The sequence below is a fragment of the Leuciscus leuciscus genome (assembly GCF_965113295.1).
Source record: "Leuciscus leuciscus genome assembly, chromosome: 7".
Classification (NCBI taxonomy): Eukaryota; Metazoa; Chordata; class Actinopteri; order Cypriniformes; family Leuciscidae; genus Leuciscus; species Leuciscus leuciscus.
Genome location: NC_138731.1, coordinates 2,441,036 through 2,458,432, shown reverse-complemented (window position 1 = coordinate 2,458,432; position 17,397 = coordinate 2,441,036). Strand labels below are relative to the sequence as shown.

General features: G+C 37.4%; 1 protein-coding gene and 2 long non-coding RNA genes across 6 annotated transcripts; 1 reads left to right on the top strand and 2 right to left on the bottom strand.

The window, feature by feature from the left end:
- Positions 1 to 1,503: 1,503 nt before the first annotated feature.
- LOC309503062 lies at positions 1,504 to 5,352 on the bottom strand. 2 transcript variants are annotated; one of them, XR_014207489.1, is made up of 6 exons: positions 5,256 to 5,299; positions 5,069 to 5,113; positions 3,278 to 3,310; positions 3,073 to 3,131; positions 2,720 to 2,885; positions 1,504 to 2,030 (listed from the first exon to the last, which is right to left on the bottom strand). It is a non-coding gene; the product is annotated as an uncharacterized lncRNA (long non-coding RNA). The 2 variants fall into 2 exon arrangements; XR_014207488.1 differs by having other exon boundaries at positions 5,069 to 5,352.
- Positions 5,353 to 6,903: 1,551 nt separating this feature from the next.
- On the top strand, positions 6,904 to 17,069 carry LOC309503417 (uncharacterized protein). Of its 3 annotated transcripts, XM_082176237.1 has the most exons (4): positions 6,904 to 6,966; positions 7,729 to 7,859; positions 9,137 to 9,287; positions 15,923 to 17,069. In XM_082176237.1, exon 4 carries the CDS (start codon positions 15,928 to 15,930, stop codon positions 16,849 to 16,851), a length of 924 nt encoding a protein of 307 aa, XP_082032363.1. In that variant the 5' UTR covers positions 6,904 to 6,966; positions 7,729 to 7,859; positions 9,137 to 9,287; positions 15,923 to 15,927; the 3' UTR covers positions 16,852 to 17,069. The 3 variants fall into 3 exon arrangements, with proteins under 3 accessions (XP_082032363.1, XP_082032361.1, XP_082032362.1); XM_082176235.1 differs by lacking the exon at positions 9,137 to 9,287; XM_082176236.1 differs by lacking the exons at positions 6,904 to 6,966; positions 9,137 to 9,287 and adding an exon at positions 6,975 to 7,387.
- Positions 8,379 to 9,130, bottom strand: LOC309503573. The gene is made up of 2 exons (XR_014207744.1): positions 8,682 to 9,130; positions 8,379 to 8,643 (listed from the first exon to the last, which is right to left on the bottom strand). It is a non-coding gene; the product is annotated as an uncharacterized lncRNA (long non-coding RNA).
- Positions 17,070 to 17,397: the final 328 nt, after the last annotated feature.

The following is a 17,397-nucleotide window of genomic DNA, read 5'->3' as shown; positions in this document are numbered from 1 at the left end:
TCACGTAAAGGTTAAATCGAAGAGGCTAAACGACTACGCTGAATGAATAGCTAATAGAAAAAAAAGGTTACAGAAATGCCATTTAAATGCCTGATTAAAACATATATTTGTCATTTAATTTGTGAATCCAATTATTTATCTTTTTAAACTGCAGTTTCAAATGCAATTCGAAATTCCACTATTTATGAATGTGTTCATGCATGTTTAAATTATGTACTTATTGAGTGTTTTATGTTGTTTTTGTAAATCCCTTTTTATTTTGAACTATTTATTGATGGATTAATAGTTAATTTATAAATTCTTACATTTATAATTACTCCTTTTATTGCCCATTAAAATATAAAATAATGAATTACCTGCAATTTATTCTTCTATTCTATTCTATTTATTCTATACTTTGCAGTTTATTCATAGAATAATTAATTAATTTGTAAACAAATTTATCAATGCCTATTTTTCTTGTACAATTAGTTATTTAATAAAATGCTTTATTACAATATCCGATTACACTTGTGGATCTCCATACTAGATTAGGGTTAGAAATCTAAAACCTGGCCTGCGCTGAAAGCTTGAAACAGTCTTCTTCACTGAACGGGTGGCAGATTTCCAACCACGTCCTCAGTCTTGGCAAAACTAAGGTCATCTACACCGTTTATTACTCCAGTAAACTGCAGTCCAGCCAAGAGTGAGTCTATCAGATCATAACTGAGTGACCATTAGCTTTCCGAACTAATTCTTTCACAAGCTTCATAGTGGCATATGCTTATATTTTTATGGTGTTCATACACTCCAAGCTCAGGCACCCAGCTCACAGTTTTTATCTGAAGCAAAAGTAGGACAATTGTTTCACTTTTAATAAAAATGCTAGTTATTAAATGCTAGTTAAATGAGGTAAGTCCAAAGTCTACACCTGTTTCTTTACGCCTCCATCATAGAGCTCAGGAAACCTCAGTCTGAAACCTGAACATGTGGGCTAAATAAACTGCTATGACTCTGCTAGCCCTGACACAACTGATGTCTATGAGCAACTGACTCACATTTTTGAAGATTTTTTCTTGACCTTATGCATCTTTTGGAACAGCAATACCTACTTTCAAAGCACATGGTCCAAGTATGTACACTGCAAAATTTTTCGTTGTGAATTTACAATAAATAATTGGATAAATTTTGCATGACTTTCACAGTAAGGATTACAGCAATATACTGTGAAATATACTCACAGCAATTTACTGTAATTTTATATCTGTGATATTACAATGCATTGTTGTAAAAGCACAACTGTATACTGTAACTTCACAGCTTCAATGACAAAGCAATTATTGTGATATTACAGTACATTACTGGGGAATTACAATCTTTTGCTGTACATCGTTACAACAAGGCCCTGTATTTTACAGTGTGTACTGTGAAAGTAATGTACAGGTTGACAATAATTTACTGTGAATTTACAATCATTGTACAATTAACCCCCTCCCCCCCAACAAACAACTCTGAGGTAAAGTCAATGTTAGCCCAATGGCATATTTATTAACAAATACATATTTTTCAATGTACAGCAGATGCCAAGAACTTCAAGAGTTCAAGAAATTAAACTTTCTAGTCATAAAAGTCATCTTAAAATGCAGAAAATGCAGAGAAATTGTGCAAACTCGAAATTCAACTACCTGTCTCACAATTCAACTATTCATCTAGCTGTGTCACAATAACAGTAATGGACAGGATGGGAATGAGGCCTTCATGGCAAGATAAGAGAGCGATGAAGGAATGTCGTAAAGGGGTCAGGCGCTCCTCTCAGTCTCAAATATTATAATGAGTCCACACGTAAAAATCTTGTAGTGCAAAGTTGTCTTGAAAAATTACAAAAAGAACAAGGCTACTCAAAACTGAGCCTGACAACTACCGCTGCAAAAAAAAACTATGATGCCCACTCAAAGTCAATAAGTTTCCTCAAAAGGGTGCTCACATGAGGGTTCATTGTTGTCCGCTTCTTGGTCTTTGAGCCTCTTTCAGGATTGATGCCCAGGAAGCACCTGTTAATAAGCAAAGATAGTTTCAGTTTTAAATAGACTTACAGTATGTATTGCAGACAGCATTTATCAAGGTGTGCTTTTTGCTGTGCTTTTTCCCCACATCAAACCCTAATAGATTTATAATCCAAACTTGTTAGATCTTACTCTCACCATATTTTTTTTTTTAGCCATTTTTAGCCAAGGTGCCTCAGGTTAGGTTTGCCTGAGGCAAATAGGGTTGATTTTCTACTATGAGAGGCCATATCAACGTGTGCCGCCACTGAAATGCATCTTCACGCAATTGGCCAGTTGGTAAATTAAAACCAAACCCTGTTGAAAGTATGACAAACATATCCTTTTCAATAAAGGGCCTGAGAGCATTTAGTTCTGCTTTGAAAGAAAATTTCATCTACTTCATTCAATGCATTCACATTTCGCAATAGACGTTTCAAAATCATCATCACATAGCCTGCCCCAAAACAAAATAAATAGCTGTGATTGGACCGGCAGGTATTTGTCAGCATAACATGTGTAGAAACCCAGACTGATCTGCAGAGCGAAATTGAATGAGTTCGCGAGATCAGGATGGTCTCACCAGGCTAGCCTCAGGTACCTCGTTTGTCAGTATTTTAGACCTCAAGACAATCATTGAGTTGGAAGCCTGTACTATAATGTGAATTACAAGATTAAATGTTATCTTTATAAAATACCTTTGAATGAACTCCAGCGTCGACGATCCAGCGGCAGGATACTCAAGGTTGAAGACGTAATAGCTGCTGAAGAAAGCAGCTACTCCGTGTAAAAAGAAAGGGTGTGGGCCCATCACAACATGTCCCTCGATGGATACAAGCCATCCAGAGGGCTTCATCATGTCACCTGAAATGAACAGATACAACATTATGTGTTATGAGCACTTTGCGATCTGCTTAAGATACAAATGGCTATACAAATGTAATTCTTATTATAATTATAATTATTATTATTTATTGTGGTCTTGTAGATTTCTAGAATGAAAACAAAATAATGAGTTAGAAATGTCGATACTAGATCAAAGTAACATTACCTTGAATGATCAAGCAGGGGCTGCTGGGGAGTTCTGCAGTATTGACCAGTGGCACATGGCTGTAACATAGTTAACACACAATAGCATGGATTTAGGATAAAGGATAAATATTGTTCATTGGTCAGAGGTAGTAAATCATGCAAGGTAAATGTTGATAATGTAATCACTCATTTTGCATTTTAAATATTTGAATAAAAAATCTTACATCAACTTCAAGCATCAAACTCTCTCTGATGACCTGGAAAGAAAAGAAAAAGGAGAAATTACACAAATGCAACCAACAATAAGAATTTCAGTTTGAATGCAGATTATGATCATTGTAATTTAATTTTATCCGTATGTCAAAAATGATAGTGGTATATATATAGTGTTTTTTTCTGTAGCACTTTGAGATTGCTCACTCAATGTAAAGTGCATTTACAACTTTTACAATTATTATTCATTCATATCAGGACAAGTGGGAAACCCTAGTGTTAAAACCCTCCCGTTGTCGAACACGACATGAGACTAATTTACTCTAGTTAGCTCAGTCATGTTGTAACTAGGATATCCGCTGGAAAAATATTTTTTCATGGACCGTTTGGTTTGAATCAGTTATTAAAGTTAAACAGCTAACGGTTAGCCCTGCTAATCTATGATAACCTTGACTAATTACAGAAATGTGCACACATAAATAGTAATGTTTGTCCCATCATTGGTTTTATAAACTTTACAAACACCAGATTTGTCTAAACGGTGCTGTGACATGAAAAATTAACTTATAGCTAAACTCTCGTCATTACTAACATTACTACTATTAGCAAATGCTGTGCTACAAACACTTGCTAACAAAATGTGAACTGTGTCATGCGATAAACGTATAAAGTAAGGATGGCTGACGCGAAACAGTCGTTCCGAAGCTTTGCGAGATCCCGAAGCGCAGATGTTTCGAAACACTGATCCGAAGCGTGATTCAAAACACCTATGTCACGTGACTATGGCCAAACGAAGCCTCGAAGTGTTTTCATCAGGTGTGGTCCGCCGAATCAGCGTTTGATTGACACGGTCGGGAACAGACCACACAGTCGCACATCTGTATAAAAGTGAAATCAACGCATATTGACCTCGTGGGTTTTTGTGAGAGGAGTTTGATTTTGAGATAGCGGATTTTTGGTGATATAGTGACATAGTGCGATTTGATTAGTTATAGGCTATTTAGGCTTGCATTTAAATTTAACTGGAATGTAAATGAAACTGGAAAGAGATAGCAGTAATCTTTCCTCATTTGTATGTTCTAGCTAAAAAAATTATCTCCGCCGTCTGCGTCAATGGCCTCGTGGTCAGTGCGCCGACATGTAGCGTCTTTGCACTCGGGCGTCCCGCGTTCGAGTCCCGGCTCGTGGACCTTTCCCGCCTCGTTTTTTTGTCATCTCTCTACTGTCCTGTCACAATAAAAGGAAAATCACCAAAACAATATATATATATATATATATATATATATATATATATATATATATATATCTTTGCATGCCAGCAACAAGTGTCCCTTGTGAGAGGATTTTTTCAAAGGCTAGAGAAATTATCTGTAAAAAAAGTAGTCTAAGTCCTTCCACAGCAGAGAAATTAATATTTTTGAATAAAAATCTCTAAAAAAGTGAGACATTGTGGCTTGATTTCTTTTATTAATATTCATTTTGCAAGACCAAAATAACATTATGCACAGTGAGGAGCCTATAGGTTACAATCTTCACATATTAGAAAATTATAATAATAAAAAAACAACACATTTTTTTAATGGCTCGTCAAGGTTGTTTCAGATCAACACCTGCAAGTGACCACTAGGTGTCACCGTTGAGACGGGTGTCGGATTGATTCGAAGCCTCGAAACAATATGGCACATTTGGTTCAACTGTTTCATTGCTTCACGAGGCCTCGATCTGGCCATCACTAGTATAAAGTAAATATTATTATCATATTAAAATAACATGGGTGTAAGTGCTGCAAACATTCTGCTCACCTTCTCCATTCAGCCCGAAAATTCAGAAGAGGGACACGACCGCGCCTTTTCAGTTCAAATTCAAAACAGTTCGGTTATGTCATGTGACTTCCCAGGGCATATTTCAATACAATATTTCACTGTAATAATACTGTTTAATGCTGTGAAATCCTTATTTTTTTCACTGTGTTGCTGTGATATTACAGACCTTGTTGTGATATAACAGCAGGTTTTTGATTGCAGTATTTTACTGTAAAATAAGAGTTAAATGCTGTAAAATCCAAGGATACTGTCGTTTTTACAGGTATTCATTGGGATATTACAGGGAAACTTAATTACAACAAGTTACTGTAAAATAATACTGTTAATTATTGTGAAATGCTGGTAATTTTTAACAGTGTATGAGTGGACCAAACTGTAAAGTCCAGTCAGCAGATCTTCCCCTCCACCTTGGAGACAAGGGATCCATCTCGGTAAGTTCTCCTGATGAAGCTGAAGGGCATTGTCACCCTAGCCCTGACTCAAGCCCACGAGTCGGACGGTACATCTTCCTGATCGAGCTTCCATTTCAACCGGTTTGTCACGGAGATTCATTAACTATTGCTGGTGCATATTAACATCTTGTTTAACCACACACATATTCGTTTGCATTCATAGTGTCCGTCCGAGCTTGCAATGTTTTACCGAGTTCGGAGAGGCGTGCGAAATCCTGTCTCAATTTGTTAACCACTGAGTTTGAGGACTCAATCATGTTCTGTAAAGTGTGGATTTCGCCAGAAAGTACTAAGCCAATTTGACCTTCTTGGCGAACCTCTCCTCCTGTTCTGGCAAAACCATTCAAATGTCTGCGTCTTTGCATTTCTTTTTCTTTGTTGGCTCATCTTGAGACAGTTTATTCTTCACGGATTTTGATCCAGACATTTTCAGGAATGATTTCTGAATGTAAGGAAATAATCCTGAATTTTCTGACGTGTGGGATGGAGCGTACATCTCTCGTACCCAGCCACCAGAAGTCTCATAGCATTGTTTAAGCAATTCATTTAAGCTTAAATAATCTTCTACAGTCCATGAAGGACACACAGTACATGCATTTCCCCCAGACTGTATATTTAAAACTTTCCTTGCTATAGTTTCCCATGAAAAAAATCTTCACATTGTCAAAAATGTATTTTAAGTAGGCCTAAGCATGTTGTGCTTGGAGTTAGTTGTTTTATTTGTGATAATAACGCAATGAAACATGAATTATGCAGACATACTTTTTGTCCAGGCTGTCATACAAAGAAATGATGAACACACGCAAAAACAAGATACAACCAACAAAATATTAAAAACTGATTATGTTGTAGTCAATGTAGGCTTTTTCCTGTCAGTTTTTTGTTTTACTAGTAAAATAAAACCTGTAGATGTAGTTTGCTTTTTTTTCCCAAAAATAATTTTGTCAGATAAGTACCTCAACCAAGTTTAGTTTTGTTTTGTTCTTCCTTAATATTTAAAATATTTAAAAATATATAAAATATTTTCCTTGTATTTTGATGGTTTAATCAAACTTGAAGGGTCATCAAAAATATATTTCCCCTCTGGATATCATTCTGGACTGCTGTGTGTGTGTGTGTGTGTGTGTGTGTGTGTGTGTGTGTGTGTGTGTGTGTGTGTGTGTGTGTGTGTGTGTGTGTGTGTGTGTATACACACACACACACACACACACACACACACACACACACACACACACACACACACACACACACACACACACACACACACACACACACACACACACACACATACATATTTCTATGTAAATATGCATTTTTGTGATTTTAGACAGCAGCGAGTGAAGGGGACTTTTATTTTGGTCTGGCGATTTGACGTCATATGTCTGCGTCGCGTTCCTGCAAGTGTTGTGTTTTGCCTGAAGAAAGGTTTGTTTTAAAGCATTTATATCAACACAAAAACCGCTAAACCATTTATATAGTTTTACAAGCTATGCAAAATTAATGATTTATTATTCAACGAAACATTGTAATTATTTATTTGAACATAACGGACGATGTTTGTGTTAATAAAGTGCTTTTAGCACGTGGGTAATTTGTTTACTAGGACTAGATATTACTAGTCCTAGTAAATCAGAAAAGGTGCGTCTCATTTCGTTCCACATATAGTCAATAATTTGATCGTAAACACGAATTCGTCAGCTGGCAGTAGTGAACGAGAAACGGATGTTTTCTTTTTTTTTTTACTCCGAGTCAATTGAATCAATCGCTCCGCAAAACGATTCACTGATTCGAATCGCTCGAACTGCCTAAAACAGTGTAAATGCAACGAGAATACAAACACAAACATGTAATGACAACTTTTATAAACTAATGGCAAATGTTTTCATTAAAGTGTATTCTATACAATGTGGTCTACAAATCATTAAATATCATTTATACATCATAAATGCCTAAATATGAAGTGTCTTTATCATTTGCTCTTTTATTAATTTTCACTGCATGTTTTGAGTGATTTTTGTCTAGTCAGTTTATTTAAGTCCATTAACTCTCAGTCTGACTGACTCCCTCACCAGTGCGCTGAACTACTGAACTAGAGCTGATTGAGACGCACTCAGAGATTTACTGTGGATCTACTTTTCTTTCTGTTAATTATTCTCATCTTAAACATGACTTTGTCCAAACACACAGGAAAACTCCTGGAGAAGCATCTGAGATCCACGACACTATTATAAAGATGGCGTTTATTAAAGAGGAGAGTGAAGACATAATGATTGAAGAAGTGTTCAGTGTGAAACATGAAGAAACTGAGGAACAAACAGGTTAGTTTCATTCAGTCCTTATTAAAATGATCTACAGAAATGAATGATAGAAGAATGTCATATGAGTGTCCTAATTAAAGTGGTTTTATTTGACATGGAGCGGGTCGCCTCATGTGGACAGACATGTTGGTTGAGATCACATGACCAGACAAATGCTAATGCTGCTTATTACGACATGTAGAACATTAAATTAGAAAACTATGGAAGTAGCCTAAACAAACCCAGTATTCTGTGTAACATTAAACCTAAAATCTCTTCTAACAACCCCAGTTGTAAATTTTCCATCAGAAGTTGAGTGTTTCTTCTCCTGAACTCCAGCACATGTGTGAAGTATTCAGTCTCAGAGAGATTGAGACTAGCTCGTATATGATGCTGTTTATAGCTAAATAATACTAGTGTCATAATGGCAAATATTTATAACGAAAATAATGCAATTACTGTTTAATGACTGATAGGATTTTTTTTTTTTTTTTTTTTTTTTTTGTTGGCCTATATTTTCTTAATTCACTCCATTGAAAGGTACATGTTTGTCCTCCTGCAGATATTATTTATATAATATAAATTGGCAAGGCTTAAAAATGCAAATGATAAACTTTGGTGACGATGCAGCACTCACATGAGATCGCTGCAGTTAGCTAATGACAACGACTCGACTATCCAATGTTTTTCTCATTTGAGAAGCACTTTCACTCATATATAATAAAAAAAATACCCAACAGGCTCAACCCAGCTTGTGACTGATTCATTCAAAAACACTGAATCATTCATGAATGCAACGGCTCTGCTGTGCAAATGTTCATTGCTGAAATGGAACGAAAACACTCAATATTGTGCTTAAATGTTACTTGAACAGCATTTCTAAATCACGTTTCAAATGTAGGTCAGAGTGTAAAGTTGAACTCATCTTCCCCACTTTCCTCTCGTATCACATGGATGAGTGACGAACATTTGTGATAAACTACTGAAAAAAACAAACATTGACTATCCAGCTTACACATCACCTGCACATCACCTACACATCACCTGCACACAGCTGAGCTGCTGAAAACACCAACAGGTGTTTCTGATTACCCACGCGTCTTACAGCACCAATACAAAATAAAAATAAAAGACGTAAACTAAAAAAAAAATCTATCCGTCAAATATTTTCTTGAAAGGCAAAAAAAGAAAGACCGGACGAGCCCCCATTATGTTACGGCCGACTCGTGGCCTCAACAACAAAGAGAAATCAAAACAAAAGATCGATATAATGAATAAGGTTTATTACATGATTCTAGGGGTTTCACTCATTTTTTGCCATCTGAAATGTCCCACAATGCCGACAGACGATAGATGTGGTTTTAGTGAGGAAACGAGGCCAGCCGGAGTTGATGTCTCCTCTCCGTCCGCCCCTCATGCAGGGAAACACATACATCTCCACCTCCTAATGTGAGTCAGGTGTTCCTCATCTCCGCTGCCCTCTACAAAACCAAGAGAAATACAAACACACCCACACCCATAACAATATTAACTTCTTGTTTATGGAACTGTTGCTTAAAACCAATATCACATTTGCAATCATGCACATATTTGCCTCCATATTTTAAATAAATAAAATAATATAAAAAAATGCATAAATTTTACTGCCGTTTTTTGCGCCACAATCCTTAATTTCTGACCCAGGTCCCAATTCTTCCTCTTTTCACATACCCCTGGAGTCCGCTTCACATTTAACTCATTATTTAACTCATTGCATCCGCTTGTCGGAGAAAGTGTTAACGGCAGTGTGAACTGAAGCAGATATTTATGTATTTTTAGGTAATCCGCTAACCTGGCTAGTTATTTTTATTGTTGGCATTTTATGTGATTTAAATATCTAAATGCTAGTGAAAAATTTTTTTTTAGAAATGAATCTGCATATACGATGGACATCGGTTTTGCTCATCTTTGCTCACTCCTTTGAAGGCATCTTGAGTAAAACAGATCTATATTTAATAGGTGTATAGTTGCATACTTTGTAATTCTTCAACCCTCTACACCAGTGGTTCTCAAACTTTTTACACCAAGTACCACCTCAGAAAATATTTGGCTCTCCAAGTACCACCATAATGACCAATATTAAAATACAGTAGTGTAGTGTGCCTAACTGTTCAGCTATAGCTCTGCACAGCTCAAACTGAGGAAGCTTTATTTATAATAAGAATATTCATTATTGTCAGCCCCTTTTTATACAGTGCAAAACCCCAGTCTGAACATTAACACTGCACTGTGCTGCTTACATACAGGTCAATACAAAACTTAAATATTGATTAAATGAAAATGAATTGCACCTAAATGTGAAATAAAAAATGTACTTAAACATTAAATGAAAATGTATTGTACTTAAAAGTTAAATAGAAACTGAGCTGTACTTAAATGCGAAGTAAAAAATAAAAAATAAAAAGTACTGTACTTGATATATTTTAACACAGGCTGTGCATCTGCAGGAGAAGAAGACAGACAGAGGACCTAATCAACCAAAAGCTGAAAAGAAAACACGATGGCGTTAGTTGAGCTGGATGTGTGATGGGCGCCGCCATGTTAGTTTGTGCCGCCATTCAGAGAATCGGATCTGTTGGATTTACAACACATGAATTCATCCACTTCTCCCGAAATACATGAAAGAAAGTGGCCGGTGAACTGGGAGAAGAATAGAGTTAACTTTAAAGTTACTTACACAATATGTATCTGATATAAATAAAACATCTACTTCGTCTAATTATAATGGAAAGGATTATTATTGCCGCTTCCATAGACATCAGTGTGTAACTCTAAATGTATTGTTTATATATAATCTATAATTAAATAGGGGTGGTGGTGGCGCAATGGATAAGACACATGCCTTTGGTGTGAGAGACCCGGGTTCGAATCCACTGTGAGACACCAATGTGTCCCTGAGCAAGACACTTAACCCCTAGTTGCTCCAGAGGCGTGCGACCTCTGACATATATAGCAATTGTAAGTCGCTTTGGATAAAAAGCGTCAGCTAAATGAATAAATGTAAAATGTAAAAATATATATGAAGAGTTCAGATGCAAAAGCCTTTAAGTGCCATCTGAAAATTTCTTCTAGAATGATCATTTTTATCAAACTTGTGAAAATTTATGAAATTTACCTATTAATTGCCATTTAAGTGAAATTACTGAACTTACATATACAAGCTTGATAAAAATGATCATTCTAGAAGAAATGTTGTATATGTATGATTTCACCAAATCAGCTTATCTTTTTAAATATCTGAACATACACTCTTAACATCAGTCAATCAAGCATTATATTATTATAATTATGATAATCAAGCACTATTTAATTATAGAACTTTAGTAATTAGAAGTAAAACTTGGTAACCATGTATGAATGCATATGTAAGCAATAAGGTATAAGAGGCTGTGCTGTATCTTGAATAAGTAACTGAAGGGCGTTGTTAGGCCTGCAACCCCTTCAGCCGTGACTTATTCACCATACAGCACTTGCCTCGAGTACCTTATTGCTTTTATAAAACGGTTACCACACAATATTAAAGTAAAAAAAAAAATTATTAGTGCAACTTTCATGAAGTTAAATCAATAAAAGCATTCCTTCCGCTAGAAAAAATAGTCCCTGACCGTAAACAACAACGTTCCATGTGTAATAGCCTATGCATGAAAGCTCAAATAAAAACAACAAACCGTTCTCAAACTTTGTCTCATTTTTTTTTTTTTTTACACAATATTTGTGAAATTTCCTCACACAAATAGGCATAGCTTATCTCTCAGCATGAGGAAACGTTTATTTTTTAGTTTATCCCGTTATTCTCTCTGCACTAAACTAAATATTTACATAGCCTAAAAAAATAATTGATAGATAATTGATCTATTTTGATAGATAACAGTTAGGTCTTTAATCTATTTTATTAATGTTATTAATTTAGTTGCTAAAATGCTGCCTAACAAGAGATACTTTTTTTTATTGTTGTTTATTTAAATTTATTTGAACATCTCCGTTTATTGTGCACGCATTAAATATTTGTCTCGTTTCAATCAGCTCCACTGTGGTGATATTTACCTCGGTTCTCTTTAGTTGGGGCTCAGCACTGTATCTCTTGGGGGTGGTGGTGGCGCAATGGATAAGACACATGCCTTTGGTGTGAGAGACCCGGGTTCGAATCCACTGAGACACCAATGTGTCCCTGAGCAAGACACTTAACCCCTAGTTGCTCCAGAGGCGTGCGACCTCCGACATAATTAGCAATTGTAAGTCGCTTTGGATAAAAGCGTCAGCTAAATGAATAAATGTAAATGTAAATGTAGCACTGTCAGCAGTGTTTTCTGTTGCAGCAAGAATGTCGCTCCAGTGCTTTCTTTGTTTTAAGTTTGGCCTCCAGTAGCTCTGTAGTGAACTTTCACACTTATGTCCACTCACAGACATAATTTCCCTCGATTCGAGACCAGCATCGGACAATCTCTGCACCATGGTGCTGCGAAGGCAGTGATTGGTGTAAACCTTGGAGGCGCCGGCTGCTTTACAAATTCTCGGCAACATTGTTGCGAGGTAGTTCACACCCATAGGCTCTCTTGTGTACCTGCAACAATCAAAAACGAGAAAAAACTTTAACACAACAAGATTTAAAACAAATTATAAATAGCTAATATGATTTATGTGCCACTGCGTGATCTACGCACCAAACACATTTAGAGAGGTTTTGCTTTTTGGGTTCAAGGATTGGAACTAACCGTTTTATAATTGTCATTTTAACTGAACTGAAGGACTGGTGGTGGTGCTTAAGATATTGTTGGTCATTTAAGTACTGTAAAAAAAATTGATAATAGAAATTATTATTAAAAGATAATACTACTACTACGAACTCTACTACTAATAATAACATCTAATAATACAACGCACGTTTCTTTTGAACTGATTTGCTGAAATATAAACGGGGATGATCGCCAGCCAATGAGATTGCCGTTTGCGCATTAGCTCCGCCTACTACCGGAGAAAATGAAATATCTTCCGCTTGTTCTTAAAAGCTGAACAATTCAAAATGAACTCCGTTATTTTGACTGGAGAATACAACAAAGAATATCGTTTACATGTAGCGCGTCGATTCTGCGTGGTATGTAAGATTCTCGCTCTCTCTCTTTCCGTGTGTGTGAGAGAGACAGCGCTCTCAGCAAAGCGACCGCGAGTTGTGCGCCTTCACACTAGAGTTTACAGAGTACGTCAAATACAGGTACGCTGGGCATCCATTGAGCTGAATAGAAATAGTAGGTACAGATTATTTGACGGAGAGCAAAACTCACAAGCGCTCAGTCAGAGTGTTCAGGGAGTGAAAATATAAACTTCTACTTGTCCTCTAACACAAATACACTGGCGAGTAAAATCTAAGAATTTATTAACCAATGGCTAATGATAGACATCATTTAGTCACCCAGAGTGATTGACTCGCATTGTAGAGGGTTGGTCTTTGTGTATAAATAGCCATCATAACCATTGTCTCTTGTCTAGCTTTGTTTTGCGTAACCTGCTGTTTGGTGAGTTTGTCAAGTCTGTTTATGGTCATAGTAAGTCTAGTTCTCACGTTCAAGTGCTCATGTTTATGTTTATGTTTTAGTTCAGTTTATTTTTGTATCACGTTTTTCATTTATCAAATAAAACTACACATGGGTTCAGACACATCGCCTACGGTGGACTTAAATGTTACACAATTAGAAATAGTTGTTTGATGTTAAGTCCAGTCATATTTATTTGTATAATTCTTTTCACACTACATATTGTTTCAAACCAGCTTTACAAAAAGTTATTTTGTAAGAAAGTCATACTGTGTTTTTCTAGCTGTATTTCTGGGAACAGTGTTTTCAGTTCCAGCAGAACCGTCTAATGCAGCATAGCTAGTTTAGGAATGAGAAATGAGGAGGTTAGTTGAATGGTGTGTTCCATTTACCTCGAAAGTCTGAGCTTTCCACCACATGTCGGAAAATCAAGATGGACGCATCCAGGCAAACCTTTGTTGTGCATAAAAAAGTGATACTGTCAAAGTATCATGTCCACAGATAGAGGAACCTCACAAGAATCAGAAATTGGTTAATTTCCCATAGACTGGAGTGAGACCACAGATGTCTCTCGAGCTCTTGTGTGCGAAGAGGCTGTGTGGAGCACACATAAACTAATCATCTCTTCCTCTTTACTACTAGTTACAGCACAAAAATAAACATACTGTAATGAATAGAGAATGGAGACTCCATCTCCAAGTGGTTCAGCTGATCTAGAGTTGATTCAGGGACACACAGGTAGACCCGTTTGCCTCCCAGGAGTCCTACCACTGCCAGCACTTTTACTCCCTAAAAGCTGTTGACACACAGCTGGGCCGGGGGCCTACGCAAATACGGGTTTCCCCCAGTAAGCCTATTTGCACAGAAACTGTGCAAGATCAGAGAGGACAGGGAGCAGGTCTTGATGGATTTTCTGACCTGATTCTTCTTGTGACAGCCTCACCCTGACAGATTCCCATGAGGAAGATCCTTCTTTTTTAAGGGACAGGGCACCATCAGTGATAGTGTGGTAGACACTATCACTCAAGCCGGAGCTCCCTGTATTAGGCGAGCTAATTTTTTGAAGTGGAGTCTGTTTGCTGAGTGATGCTTTTCCCATCAGAAAGACCCCCGGAGATGCCTGATCGATTCTGCGCTTTCCTTCTTGCAAGATGTGTTGAAGCGGAGGCTGTCCCCCTCCACCTAGAAGGTGTATGTTGCCACCATTGCGCCACATCACGTTGCAGTGGATGGTAAGTCCCTAGGAAAGCACGACCTGGTTGTAAGGTTCCTGAGAGGCGCCAGGAGATTAAATCCTTCCAGACCGAGCCTCATCCCCTCCTGGGATCTCTCTGTGGTCCTTTCTGGTATCCAGAGAGCTCCCTTTGAGCCGCTTGAGTCCGTTGAACTTAGGATCCTGACTCTAAAGACAGCACTCCTGACCTTGCACATTTCCATCATGAGGGTGGGGAACCTGCAGGAATTTCTATTAGCGAACCGTGCCTTGAGTTCAGGCCGGCCTCTCCTCATGTCATCCCACCACACCCTTCCAGGACCAGGTTGAGTTTCCTCCGAGCTTGCCCAGCATTAATTACACTGGTCATGGCTTAAAAAAGGGAATTGAGAAACTAAATAAAACGTGAAATAAATCAAAAAAGGAACAGCAGCTATGACCGTCTCCATGGTAAGCCCTGTCCCTTTCATCCTGTTGGCATGGAGGACTAACATTCTGGGCTTTCGTGGGGCATTGGGTAGGTTATGACTCAACGGGAGCAGTTGCCAAAAGGCCACGCTAAAGCTTGCCAGCATCTGCATCTCCATCACTCATAACACATTTCAGTGGTTGTGACATTTTCCATAGGGACCCCCATTTGTCAATCGACATAACATTGTAGTGACTGACAAATGGTCAACGTCTTGGTTACCAATGTAACCCTTGTTCCCTTATGGAGGGAACAGAGATGATTTGTGTCCCCTGCCACAACCCTGAACCACCGCTAAATGGCCGGGTCCCTCGTCTCAGCTCATCAGCATTAACCCGAATGAGTTGATGCGTGCCACCATCTTATGTACATATGTACGGGGAGTGGCTCGGCTTTCAAATTCCACTCGCCAATTCCATCTGCCATTTTTCTAAAACTCAGAGGTGATTTGGGCTCCCAAGTAAGACCCTATTTGTCAGACGACATAACATCTCTGTTCCCTCAATCAGGGTTACATCAATTCTCGTTGTGAATCCACCATAGCAACATGTTATGCAACCAGTGTTTAAAACACAGGAAATCAATAAACAGTCTTCAAGGGAAGAGTTCACTTCACTGTAATATACTGAATTATTATCATTATTACAAGGTTATTATTTTAAGAGCTCAGGATTAGAACATGTATTTTATGTCTTTACACTAAACATTTGTGCTGGCAAAAGGGCTTGAAATTCCTGAAAAATTACAGAAAACACCTATTTAAGCTATGTCTTATTGCAGTAGGCTTTGTGCCATTAAACTGGTGTTAACTTGTATGTGTTTTTTTTCACTTTAGACCTGATGGTGCCGAAAGAGGAACTGAAAACTGAAAAGAGTCAAGAACTGAATAATGTTGAAGAGAAAGATGAGAAACGTGATTTCATGATCGGAGGAAATCTATCCACACAGACTGAAATGACTTCCTCACAAAAAAAGACCAAATCTAACAGTTATGTCACCTGCCATCAGTGTGGAAAGAGTTTCAGTCAAACACAAAAACTCAATGTCCACATGAGAGTTCACACTGGAGAAAAGCCTTTCACGTGCCATCAGTGTGGAAAGAGTTTCAGTCAAACACAAAGCCTTAAACTCCATATGAGCATTCACGCTGGAGAGAGACTTTTTACCTGCAAACAATGTGGAAAAAGTTTCAATCGAAAAGGAAACCTTATGGTCCACATGAGACTTCATACTGGAGAGAGTCCGTTCACCTGCCAACAGTGTGGAATCAGTTTCACTCAAAAAGGAAACCTTAATGTCCACATGAGAATTCACACAGGAGAAAAGCCTTATACTTGCTCTCATTGTGGACAGAGTTTCACACATAAAAAAACCCTTAATGTCCACATGAGAATGCACACGGGAGAAAAGCTGTATGCATGTGATCAGTGTGGAAAGCGCTTCACATCAGAAAAAAGCCTTAGATTTCATATAAACATTCACACTGGAGATAAACCATTCCAATGTGATCAGTGTGGAAAGAGTTTCACACATAAAGTAAACCTTAAGGTCCACATGAGACTTCACACTGGAGAAAAGCCTTATACTTGCTCTCATTGTGGACAGAGTTTTACACATAAAAAATCCCTTAAAACCCACATTAATAATTTACACTGGAGAAAAGTGTTTGTATGTGATCAGTGTGGAAAGCGCTTCACAACAGAACTAAGTCTTAGATATCATTCAAACATTCACATATCCTTCACTTCTTTATATTTTGCTTGAGGCATTTAAATTTTTTTGCTCATATGCACATATTTACTCTTATGGCCACATCGACCATCTCGGGCCTCCAATTTTGATTGTATAAAGGCTTCACTCCATTCCAAATATTGATAACTTGAAATCAAATTATTAGTTAAACTTCTGTCTTGCTGTGACATACCACAATGTAACTGAATTATTATACATACAAATTAAAAAACTGAATGAAATGAACATTGCACAGCATTACTTGCTTCATTTTTAGTGTTAATCAGTGGTGGGTAGTAACGAAGTACATTTACTTCGTTACATTTACTTGAGTATTTTTTTGGAAAAATGTTACTTTTAAGAGTAGATTTGAATGTGGGTACTTTTACTTTAACTCGAGTACATTTCTAATGAAAAAATTTTACTTTTACTTCGTTACGTTGGGCGACGTTCCTCTCGTTACTTTATTTTAATGCAATATGTGTTGTTAAATGCGTAGTTTATTCCAAGCGATGCTCAATTCACAAATGAATCACTCTTTTGGGTCGATTCTGTTCAAAGACTTCATCAAACAAGTTG

Excerpts from the sequence above, each read along its gene's own strand:
- LOC309503417 (XM_082176235.1), top strand. The coding sequence starts at position 6,920 with ATGTCTGCGTCGCGTTCCTGCAAGTGTTGTGTTTTGCCTGAAGAAAG. Across the intron at positions 6,967-7,728 it reads TGTGTTTTGCCTGAAGAAAG|GAAAACTCCTGGAGAAGCAT; the intron begins GTTTGTTTTAAA and ends CCAAACACACAG. Across the intron at positions 7,860-15,922 it reads AGAAACTGAGGAACAAACAG|ACCTGATGGTGCCGAAAGAG; the intron begins GTTAGTTTCATT and ends TTTTCACTTTAG.